Source organism: Ictidomys tridecemlineatus, chromosome 9 (assembly GCF_052094955.1).
Source record: "Ictidomys tridecemlineatus isolate mIctTri1 chromosome 9, mIctTri1.hap1, whole genome shotgun sequence".
In the NCBI taxonomy this organism is placed as follows: Eukaryota; Metazoa; Chordata; class Mammalia; order Rodentia; family Sciuridae; genus Ictidomys; species Ictidomys tridecemlineatus.
In genome coordinates this window covers 108,394,669-108,406,942 of record NC_135485.1, presented here as the reverse complement: position 1 = coordinate 108,406,942, position 12,274 = coordinate 108,394,669, and the positions used below count along the sequence as shown (strand labels likewise).

General features: G+C 35.0%; 1 protein-coding gene across 4 annotated transcripts in view; it reads left to right on the top strand.

The window, feature by feature from the left end:
• The window catches only part of Grid2 (glutamate ionotropic receptor delta type subunit 2), a 1,411,364-nt gene that overhangs the window by 1,161,268 nt on the left and 237,822 nt on the right, over positions 1 to 12,274 (top strand). For all 4 annotated transcript variants that reach the window (XM_021734724.3, XM_078021917.1, XM_005337550.5 and 1 more), the window contains exon 13: positions 8,900 to 9,095. In XM_021734724.3, the coding sequence (XP_021590399.1) occupies positions 8,900 to 9,095 (196 nt within the window). The remainder of the gene's footprint in view (positions 1 to 8,899; positions 9,096 to 12,274) is intronic.

Below are 12,274 nucleotides of genomic sequence, written 5' to 3'. Positions count from 1 at the left end.
CTTAGGGTCAGGTGAAGGATTCTGACTGAGGATAGGGAGGGGAACAAATCAGAGTGAAGGGAATGCCTGCACCACTTGGTCCATATTCCAGGGTTCCTCCTGGAGCCTCTCATCTGCTGACCCTCCATACATCTCCAGTCTTTGCTCTTCATATGACACTTCCTATAAAGCGCTCTGTCTACACAGAAGGTCTTGCTTGGGAAACTCTCCCTGCTTCCCCAAGAAAAGAAGTCTCCACCCTCTGCCCTTTCTGGTGATATTCCAACTTCAGACTTGAGCTTGTTCTTCTAAGGACTTTCTGTTGCCCTGAGAAGAGAGCAGTTCCAGCACCAGGGAGAGGAATGAAGACACAGCACTTCAGCCCTGGAACATGGTCTCCATAGAGAGACGTGTGCTGGGCTCCCCTGATTACCTTCCCCATAATGTACACTTTAAAGCCATACAATCTGATCTATGAGAAGAAGCCCTATTTCTTCCTCTAAAGTCACTTGGACCTTAATCTTTTAAAAACTAAGAGACCTGGTATTATGGGGATAAAGGAATGTTCTTCTCTTTCCTGAGCCTGTTTCCTCTCTAAAGCAACACTCTCCCTGAGCTCTTCATATGAACCACACCATCTACAAGCTAAACTTCCTTACTTATAGCAAGGAGTTCCATTTACCTCAACATATGCTCTTGGTACCTTTGCATTTCATCTGATTTTCATTATTAACTTATATCTGAGGAGATTGGGAAAACTTTCCTGAGGAAAGGGAGCTACTAAAATGAGTAATGTGGTTTCTCAAAGAACAGCTGGCCATTGGCTATGCCACAGTAGGAGGGTGGACAGCCTATTTCATTCTTCTCTAAGTAGAGCACACACATGGTCTTACTCCTCATTATATAGATATCCTACTAGAAAAAAAAATCCCTATGGGTTGGGGTTGTGGCTCAGTGGTAGAGTGCTCGCCTAGCATGCTTGAGGCAATGGGTTCAATCCTCAGCACCACATAAATGTAAAATAAAAGATATTGTGTCCACCTAAAACTAAAAAATAAATATTAAAAACAAAATTTTTTTTAATTCCCCCAAATTAATTTTCTGTAATACTAATAATACTACCAAGGGTGGCTATTCTCTCCTTGTTCTTGGTATTTGTGTCTTCTTTAACTATTAAAATCATATTCTTTTATTTATGTTAGTTATTTCAGTTGACAGAGTTAGTTGAGCAATTCTGTTTCATCTCGCTTCTGACATTTCAGTCAAAAATCATTCAGTGAACAACCCACTTTTCTCTGTCTGCACTGTTAGCCTTTAGGAATAGATAGTCCACTTTGTTCCAGGTCTGATGTCTGCCAAAATCATGGTCCATAAGCTCTTCCAAATACCTTTTTCAGTCCTGTTTGTTTGATTTTCTTTTTTATTTGATTTGCTGCTGAATTTATTTATTTTACATACATGGCAAAATTCTTTGGCAAGCAATTCACTGATAAAGCTTTCACAGCTGATTTTGTCGCAATGGAGATTCCCATAGATCTCTTGGGGAAGAAAAAATAATATATATATATATATATTTTTTCCACCCCAAAATATTTCTTGCCATGATAAATTACCCACTGAATGGCTGATAATATATAATTAAAACTCCATTTTTATGCAGTGCTAGTTAAATGGGAATCTGATTTTTCCAAGAGTATTTTTCTAGTAAAGACTAGCCAAAACAAATGAGCTTCATTGATTGCTGATTATTTTCCAGACCCAGTGCTCGGTTCTATGTTTCAATAATGAATTTTAAAAACTAAGAAGAATCAGTAACAAGGTGTGTAAAGAAGTAAAGTTTCATAACACAATTGCTAAAATGTGAACATATGCTGAATGTTAGCAGACCACTCACTGAAGAGACAGTGGAGTTTGTTCTTAAAGGGGAGGGATTCATCAGGTAGACAAGGAAGCATCTTTTGTGGAGAAAACATCTACCAAGGTGTGAAGATGTGATAAACTAAAAAAATGAAGAAATGGTATGTTTGGCCTAATTGTGACTGTAAATAGGGGAAATGGTTATTTTTAATAATGGAAATAAAAAGATTTAAGAGAAACTTTTGAAGAATCTTGAAAACTAAAGAGATGGAAGCATTTTCTAAGGGCTCTGGGATAAGACATATTTAAACAAGGCAGTAGTATGGTTAGATCCACCCTAAATTACACATTTCCTGAGCATGTGTAATGTTCATATGAAGAACACTTAAGCTGTGGTATGGAGGATGGGTTAGCAGTGGGTTAATGTAGAGACAGGGAAGACTTAGAAATGAGTAAGTAAAAATGCCAAGGGTATTGGCAAAAAAAAAAAAAAACTTTTAAAAGACAATGACCACAGATTTCAAGACTGGAAAAGTAAAAGGTACAGAATTTGATGACAGATTATATGAAAAGAGAAGTTAGAATGAAAGACCACAGGTAAAGAATAATGATTAGTGGAGAATGAATCTAATTGATAGGAAAATTAGGAAATGGCATTTCTAGAAACCAAGGGAATAGCAGCGAACAAGTAAAACTAATAATAGTAATAATAAAATTAGTAATTGTAATTACTACTAATAGAGCACTTAGAGTGCTAATCACTAAGGAAAATGTCTTACATATGGTATCTAATTCAAACTTCCAAATACCTCAGCCTAAAATTATTATTTCGCTCTGTTTAATAGGCGAAAGCAATTGAACTTTGGAGAAACAATTTGCTCAAAGATTGAAACACAAATTAAAGTTTTATGTCTTCAAACCTCTACTCTTAGAAACTGAGAGGTTATTTAGGGCTGTGGACAGTACCTCTCAGACACAAGCCTGCCTTATCTAACCACCCAATCTTGTTTTCCAACACTTTCAGTTGCTTTTTGAGTATGAAGAGCACATTCTCATTCTGATGGCATGTTGTTCTTTTAAGTTTTAAATTTTGAATCACTTTTTATGCTAGAAAACTTGTTTCTGCCCTCTTTGCCTAGCAGCTGTCACCTGCTAGAGCCAATGGACAGCAGTGGGCACTGGGCACTGGGCACTAGGCTGGCTCTTTATGTGGTTGCTACAAAGCCCTGGGGCCCTTGGTTGAGCCCTGGGCCTGCAGCAGTGTCTGAGCTTTGGCGGATGCTGAAATCAACCCGGTATCCAGAGGAGGAAACTGGGGAGAGGAGGGGCGGGCTGAGAGGCCTGAACTGCTTGTTCTATACTCCTTCTGGTCTGTTTTCCACTGTCAGCCCTTTGCCTGAAGTATCAAGTGCTAATCCTATCAGCCACATTTCATTTCTCTCCCTGACCCAAAGAAAAATCCCTTCTGATGTAATAACTTGTGTTGACTTGTTCTGTTCCATTAAAAATTGGATTAGACTTACCCTTCCTGGGATGGAGCTGGCAGATCAGACATGTCATTTGTTGGTGAGCATTCCCACAACCAAGCTCAATTTAATTTTTTTTTAAAGAAGATGATGGTGAGATGGGACAGAGAGGCTTGTGGAAGCTCTTCGAAAAATTTTTATGTGGATAACATCAACTCTCTTGTTAAAGGAAAATAGGTAAAAATATGAATGAAAGTTCACTGCACAGGGAATAGTCTTTGGATTTTTTAAAAACTATCTGATAGTTTTAGAAATATAAACATTTTTAGTGACCCATTCATTATAACATAATTTTGTTAATAAAAATCATAACCTGCCTAAATAATCCACTATTAAGAAATTTACAACCATTAAGTATCATAGATTCATTCAACATTGTATTTGGAAGGGAAACCAGACATTGTTCAATTCTAGCCCAATGCTTGAATCTCCTCTTCAACAATGTAACAAAGGGCCATCCTGCCTTCTCCACAAAGAGATATTCATTAGAAATCATTAAATGTGGCCTTATAGAGAGAAAATCACCATCATCATAAACATAATTGGGACTTTGGTCAGAGGCTGTTATGACAGATTCTCTCATGATTCTGAAGAGGAATTATTCTCTTCACTTTATAGAAGAAAAAAATAAGGTTATAGGAGTACCTAACAGAGCATAGATCACAAATAACAGATCTGCTCGACATGAAATCTCCCCTACCCATTTTGCAGGGAAATGGATGGCACTAGAGCAGATTATGCTTAGTGAAGCTAGCCAGTCCCTAAAAAACAAATACCAAATGTCTTCTTTGATATAATGAGAGCAACCAAGAACAGAGCAGGGAGGAAGAGCAGGAAGAAAAGATCAACATTAAACAGATACACTAGGTGGGAGGGAAAGGGAGAGAAAAGGGAAATTGCATGATAATGGAGGGAGACCCTCATTGTTATACAAAATCACACATAAGAGATTGTGAGGGGAATGGGAAAATAAACAAGGAGAGAAATGAAATACAGTAGATGGGGTAGAGAGAGAAGATGGGAGGGGAGGGGAGGGGGGGATAGTAGAGGATAGGAAAGGTAGCAGAATACAACAGTTACTAATAGGGCATTATGTAAAAATGTGGATGTGTAACAGATGTGATTCTGCAATCTGTATTTGGGGTAAAAATGGGAGTTCATAACCAACTTGAATCTAATGTATGAAACATGATATGTCAAGAGCTTTGTAATGTTTTGAACAACCAATAAAAAAATTTAAAAAATTAAAAAATAAAAAATAAAAAAAAATAGACCAATCAGGATTATTTTTTTTTATACCTAGTAAATACTGTAGAATTTCCCCTGCATTACAAGGTAAACCATGCTCCCTCTGTAAGATGTTAACCAATGGATGACAATCCAAATAAATCCTCAAAGAGGCAGCAAAAAAAAGAAATCTCCCCTACCCAATATAAAAGCTGTTGCTGTCAGTTATATTTAAGATCATCACATATATCAAAATTAGTTTTAAGTTCTTGAAAGGGTTTAAATGTTTATTCTCATGTAAAGAGTTTAAAATCAGTGTAGGTCCACTTGAATTCCTAAAATTTATTTCCACAGAATTTCCCTAAATTGCCAGTTCCTTGTAATATTCATATAAATAGCTACATGATGCTTACCTGTTCTCTATCAGCATAGTTTTGTGCCCATGGGTTGAATACAGTTTGACAGGAGAACAGAATGGGAAATAAAAGAATCTTAGCTCGTTAAAAAAACAAGGCTGGTTAGTGTGGCAAACATTTCCTTTCTTTTATCATTTACCCCTTACAGTCACATACTTTCAATTTTCACTCTGTGTGAACGTGTGACACAGGTAATGTGTCTGGGGTGTGGGGGGCTCAGGTTTAATAGATTCACAGAGTGAGCATGCATTGAGTGGTGTGTGGGTTATAGGGAGAAAAATGGAGTGTATTTCAAGTGTATTCACAGCTCTATTTTGAAATGTTCTAGATTCCCTCATTCCTTCTGCAACCTGGGAAGACATTGCCTATTATTAGGAAGAAATGTTAATATCCACCATGGTAAATTAATTTATGTCCTAGATGCTTATGGATGATTCTAGGATTGATTTGCATTTTAAAGCAGTGATTGGCCCTATTTAAATAATATTCACTCAGCATTTGACCTTCAGATACAACTTTTAAGGATTACAGCTTGGAGAATAACCTAATAGAGTCCTTTCAGTGGTTCATAACATAGGCCATCACATTTCTTTTGCTCTAAAATCTTATTAGCATGAAAAAAAAACCAAGATGGCTACTCATGATAAGCACTCCTTTTCTATGTTGGGCTCCTAAAACAGCCTTCTCTTTCTATGATAAGCTGTTTGTGTTCACTTCATTTTGCTTCAGTCATTTTATTTTTGTCACCTTTGGTGCTGTCTTGGTGTGCTATAATGGAACGACACTGAATCCGACAAGCTGTAATTTTTATTGCAGGCATGTCTCAAGGCAAATTTATACACTGAACTTGATATCAGAAACTACTAGAGGGAACATGCCTTTGTTCTAAATTACAAAATGCTCTGCTGTTCTAAACTTGAAGCATGTTAAAAATAAGCTGCCTGATTTCTGACATCAGGAACTTCATATAGGCAATATATTCAGATATTCCTTTAAAATTTCATTGTATACAAAACGGTTTCACCAACTAAACTGGTGATAGTATAAATCTATATTTGGGTTTTAAAACTAATATTTAAGGTGAAGCTGTGAAACAGAAAACTGTTTATATTAAAGACCCCAACATTTACCAGGCATGGTGGTGCATCCTGTAATCCTTGCGAGTGGGGAGGTGGAAACAGGAGGATTGCAAGTTCAAAGTCAGCCTCAGCAACTTAGCAACATCCTCAACAACACCCTCAGCACCCTCAGCATTAAATTCCTAGTACAAGAAGGAAAGAAGAAAGAAGGAAATAAGGAAAGAAAGAAAAAGAAAAGAAAAGAAAAGAAAAGAAAGAAGAAAGAGAATGAATCCCAACTTTTGATTTCTGCTTTAATGGAAGGCTAAGAGGAAACAAATTTATTGAACTGTGTTTTATAGTGTGACCCTTTGGGCAAGATTGTATTTTGGGGGATACAGGCAAAAAGGAAAAAAAAAGAAAAAAAAAGAAAAAATTCACCCTAAACTAAAATCTCACCTCTGCCAAATTGAAGCCTTTGACAGTTATAATCAAGACTGATTGTCAGAACTGACAAGCAGCAAGTGGTTGATCATATGCTGGTAGGGTTTCTGGTAAACCATAACATGGACCTTCAAATTCCATATGGTACTATGTACGACTACTTCACCTTGAACATAGAGCAAATATTGCAAGAGAAATACAGAAATAATAGTAAGTATCTTGCATTTGAAACACTGTGACCTTAGAAGCACACAGACCTACATTTTAATCCTAGCTCTGACCCTCCCTGATTTTGCATTCTAAATTACTTATTCTTTCAATCTAAAAGTTTCCTCATCGAAAACATGGTGAAAACAGTTCTGAAGCTTGCATTTGTAGAAGTTGAATCAATGGAGACTGTTATAACCTGTATAGATATATTTTATTTCTTCTTTCTGTATTACCATTTTAGAGTACCTTCAACCACACAGTGGAAAATACATCGAAAATATTGTGTTTTTAATACAGCTTTGCGTCCATTGCTAGAAAATCAATAAATTAGCAGTAATTAGCAGTAATTTTTTCTCTTGAAACAAAATTCTTATTGTTACAATATCACCAAGATAATTATGGTATGTCCCAAAAATAAATACCCTGTCCCTCTAGCATTAAGTTGTATTCTATCTACATGCAACTCACTTTTTTCTTGCTTTTGCCCTCAATTATTCATTTACATTGTCACTCTAGTTATCTTTTGAAAAATGCTAGAATTAATTTAGTAGTTGTAGAATATTCCAGAAAATTCTCATCAAATCATACTTTTTAAGTGCATCATTTACACAACAAATTGGTAAAGCAAAAAAGAAATTATTACTGCAGTATTTTCTTTGGAGTAAATGATATATATCAACAACACAAAATTCAACAAAATGCAAATTAAATTTTGCTGAAAGTTATAGTTAGAAATTGGTATAAATATACCTCTAACAAACAGGACCCATAATTTATTTTATGCCCCACAGTTTTGCACATGATGGAGATTAGTGAATTTAAGAATATTCCCAATTCTTTGTCCAATGCAAGTGTTGGTTTTAAAGACCCTCAGGAAATCATTAGTTAACTCCATTTAGAAACAAACCAAAGGTCAGAAGTATACATTACATTTAATTCATGGCTCATGTTGTGGAGTACCTGGTGCATTTTTTCTCGTTCAAAATATGGCATAGTGTTTCAAAACATCTGCTCCCATTCTTAGAAGTTAGTTGGAAGTATGCTAGCATTGGATTTTGAACACTATGTCAAAGCCACATTTATTCTTAAATGTCAGTCATTAAAGTTGTTCACAAACACAAATTCAGTGAATTCCAAGGAGTAGTACCAGATTCTCCAAATCAGAAATTATAGAGTGGCTCTGTAACCCAAATTTAAGGAAACTGACCACCAAACTAGAGATGGATAACCTGAGAAAAATAAATACCATCTCTAACTCAAAGATGGATTTGAAAATCCTCGATCATTATCCCATAACCAAGAAAGCTGAAAACATCTTCTGCTTCCAGGAATATGAAAATTGTCCTATTTTACTACAAACAGAAGTCAGTATTCCTCTCCATCCCTCCTTCCCTTCCTCCCTCCCTCTGTCTACTACACACACATACACCACATACAATCAATCACACACATATACAAAAAAACAGCAAATATTGCAAGAGAAATACAGAAATAATAGTATCTTTCATTCGAAACACTGTGACCTTTGAAGCAGACAGACCTACATTTTAATCCTAGCTCTGACCCTCCCTGATTTTGCATTCTAAATTACTTATTTTCTCAACCTAAAAGTTTCCTCATTGAGGAAAACAGTTCTGAAATGAGGCACTGCTATAAGGATAATACATGTCAATTGCCTGATATGTGCAGTAGCCACTCCATAAATAATGACTGTCGATACTAATTGTTAAACATACATTTATTTAAAAACATGTTGTTTATGTAAAATGTATAAAACTATTAAAGGCTTGCCAACTAAAAGAACATAGGCTAATGGTTATACTTAAAATTAACTATTAAATTATTTATGATTACATAGCAATCTAATTTAATTTGTGATCATCTTAATGGTATTTTACTAGATTTCTATTTCCCCAGTGATGGTCTCCCAAAACAGTACTGCATTACCACTAAAAATTTTCACCTCTTCTTCAATAATGACCGTTTTATCTCATAATTTGCTACATATATCTTAACATCAGTTCTCCTTATACATTTTGTCTCACTATTAAGAGACAACAAAATAATCAAAACAATTTTTAAACTCTATCTTCTCATATATTGCCCTTTTCTTTTTTGAATTTTACTTTCACTTGAAAATAATCATTATGTCCTCTGTCTCTCTTTTCTCCAAATAATCAAGGTCTCTTCAGGACCTTTCCAAGCAAACAGATATCCCTTATGGCACAGTCCTGGACTCTGCAGTATATGAGCATGTCCGCATGAAGGGATTGAATCCTTTTGAGAGGGACAGCATGTACTCCCAAATGTGGCGTATGATCAACCGAAGCAATGGATCAGAGAACAATGTCCTGGAGTCCCAAGCAGGCATTCAAAAGGTATTGGCCATGGTTTTTCACTAGTAATCTTTACATTGTTATTTTCCATGTTGGAATTGCTAAGTAGAAATTTATTTCTTGTTTTTTGTTAACTCTAACATAGAATTTTCAGGTAAATTGTAGCTTCTGTTGATTTAAAGAAGGTTTTGAAACAATTCAGTGCATCAGGAGAGGAGTTCAAAGTCTTCTGTAGTGTCTTAACAAATCCATTTCCCATGGACTTCCCAAACTAAAAAAAACATGTGCTGGTATTTTGTTCTGAAAAGGATTAAGGAATTATAAACATGAAGACTAAAAAGTTTTTACAAATTCCTTTCCATATATCATTCAGTTTATACAATTCTTTTAAATGACTCAGGGTATTTTCTACATTGCATTTGTTTTTAGATTAAAACTTTATCTTGTGATTATGTGAAGCTATTTCAAAGCAAAATTTAATCTTGTCAACAAATAGCATGCCTATAAATGTCAGTTTCTATTTCTGAGTGTGAAAAATCTTTCTATACATCTTATATTTCTATAAGCATTATTTAGAAATAATAGACCAGGAAAAAAAAAAAAAGCTTAGAAAGGCTTTTCACCTTTTTTGAACAAGCTAGTTTTTATTCTGGACCATAGTTTCTTTACATGAATACTAAAGCAGTTCAGGCCCTAGCAATCTCTGTGTGAGAACTGAATGGTTTTTGTTTAAAATTGTGTCCAGGAGCTAACCTATTGAAAGTCAATGTGATCCCCATTCAACAAAGAATTATGGAATGAATGAATGAGTGAGTGAATGAATGAATGTCAAAATGGCAGCAATGATGCTGTGCATATTCCCTCTGTGATCTTGTGCAGCAGAATAATTGGACCCCTAGTCTAAGTTTCTTGTTCAGAAGGAAGATGTTATATGAGAGAATATTTTAACTATTAAAATTCCCCAGCCATAGGCTCCAGCATTGCTCTCAGCCTTCCATGTGATGCCCCTTATCTGCTTACCACTGTCTCCACTAGAGTCACCACATTGATGTCATTATATTGAGAAGTGACAATGCTAAGGTAAACCTCTAAGAACTAACAATGCCTTTAAGGAAGTGGATATTCTATAATCAGTGAATATTCTGTTAGCAATGGCCTCTAAGTCCTTTGCCCTCATTATAAGAATCCCAGTTTCCCAGGGGCCATGCATTTACCCTAAAATTTCTTTCTTTCTTTTTTTTTTCTAATGAGGACCATTGGCTCCAGGAAGTTCACAGGGTGTCCTTAGTAGGGAGGAAAGTAGGAGAGGTGGATCTGGTGGGTGAATGAACACATGTATGGGGGTAAGAGAAAGAAGGAAGACATTTTAGGATATAGATGAATTTCAACTCTAAAATGAGAAGGCTAAATGGTTTAGGGGAAAGTTTTTGGTTTTTTTGTTTTGTTTTGTTTTGTTTTCATTATATTGTCTAATGTTAAAAAGAAAATTTCTCCTTAAGGATTAGTATAGATAAAAATTCAAATTTTATATTTCAATTTCATTTTAGAAGCCAAATCTCCCCATGCCTAACAATCTCTTTCTATACAGTATCATTCCAGAGATATTTCGTTTTCTTTTCTTTTACTAGATAGCTATAGGCTACCTAAATATTTTTTGAAAATGTACATAGTCACTCATTCATTAATTTGTTCATTCATTAAATATTTATGAAGTACCAATTATATACCAAACACTGATCTAGGAACTGGAGATAAATTCAGCAACAGAGAAATAGGCACTAGATTCATGAAATAGAGTCTGTAAGGAAAAAAAAAGGGAAGTGAAGTGTGAATAAATAAAATGTTTAAAATTGTGATAAATACTATAAAATTTTTAAAAACATGAGATTTGCAAGCACATCAACCTGACTTTGAATCTAGCTCATTTTTTTTAAATAAAATGTGTACACATGACTAGCTAGGTAGTGCCTAGACCTTCAGAGTTTCATAATAGATAAGAATTCCTAATTCTCCCATTTTTGTCAAAGTTAATTAAGGTAATATATGTATAATTTAATAAAACAGTATAATTAGAGCCATAAACCTTTCATCAGATGGTCCTGAAGATTACCTTAGACAATGTATTTATGAGAGATTGGTAACTACAAAGCTTTATTGCTCAATACTTCCTAATGTTAACTTGAAATTATGACATAATAAAAAAGAAAATGCAGTGAAAGAAGTGGAGAACAATTTTTATCTCCTGATAATATGCTGATAAAAAGGGCTAATAAGTTTAAAACTAAAAAATCAAGGCCTCAAATATTTATTTTACCATATTTCTTCTGTTTCCTGATTTACTAGCAGTCTGGTAAAGAATGCCTTTACACATTTAACAGAAAATATCTCAGTGAAATTTGTTTGTATTATATATTTCTTCACCCCAGGCAGAGGCAGCTGAAAATTGTTTGGGCAGAGAATAGGTCACAATAATGAAATGTACTTTGGTTCAGTTTGCAAGGTTTGACCAGCTTCAAAATTAAAAAAACAAAATCAACCAACAAACATACAATAACCTCCTAACCTGCTATTCTCACTGGAGGTTCATGAAATCGAGAACTCTAACGTGAAGTGTGACTGTGGATTCTTCGAGCAACTCAAATTGCACACCTCACAAAGCAGCTTCCTGTTCTCTATTATTGATTTCTAATTTGTGCAGACAGAAAAGACTTCAGAGGTCTTCTAGGTCAACATTCCACAAAAGGCCAAACTTATTCTACAGTATCTTTGATAAGAATCCACATATCCAGTAACTGCCTTCCAGGAAAACCTGCATCACTGTGAAACACAGTCCTCATGATCTATAACTTGAAAGAGATCTCATTAATAATGTGCAGGCTATGTTTGTTTTTAATTGTGTTACTAGTCTCATTAAGTTTCTCTTACTTAAAGATGGGTCCTGATTCCATCTAACATTCTTGTTCCACTGGTACCAAGAAAATCTGTATAAATGAGCATTAAGTAGACAAGTTCTGACTTACTATTCTTGTGAGACATTCGCCTGCACTGAACAATACTAATTAAACTACAACAAATTTGTTTCTGTCTTGCTCTGCCTAGGACCTTTTGCATAAATAGAAAAAGTTATGATTCAAATAATGTAACAGAATTTTTTTCAGACATTCAACAATTATTTACCAAGCATCTTCTATGTGTTAGGGGTTAGTCACTGGGGTGAAGAG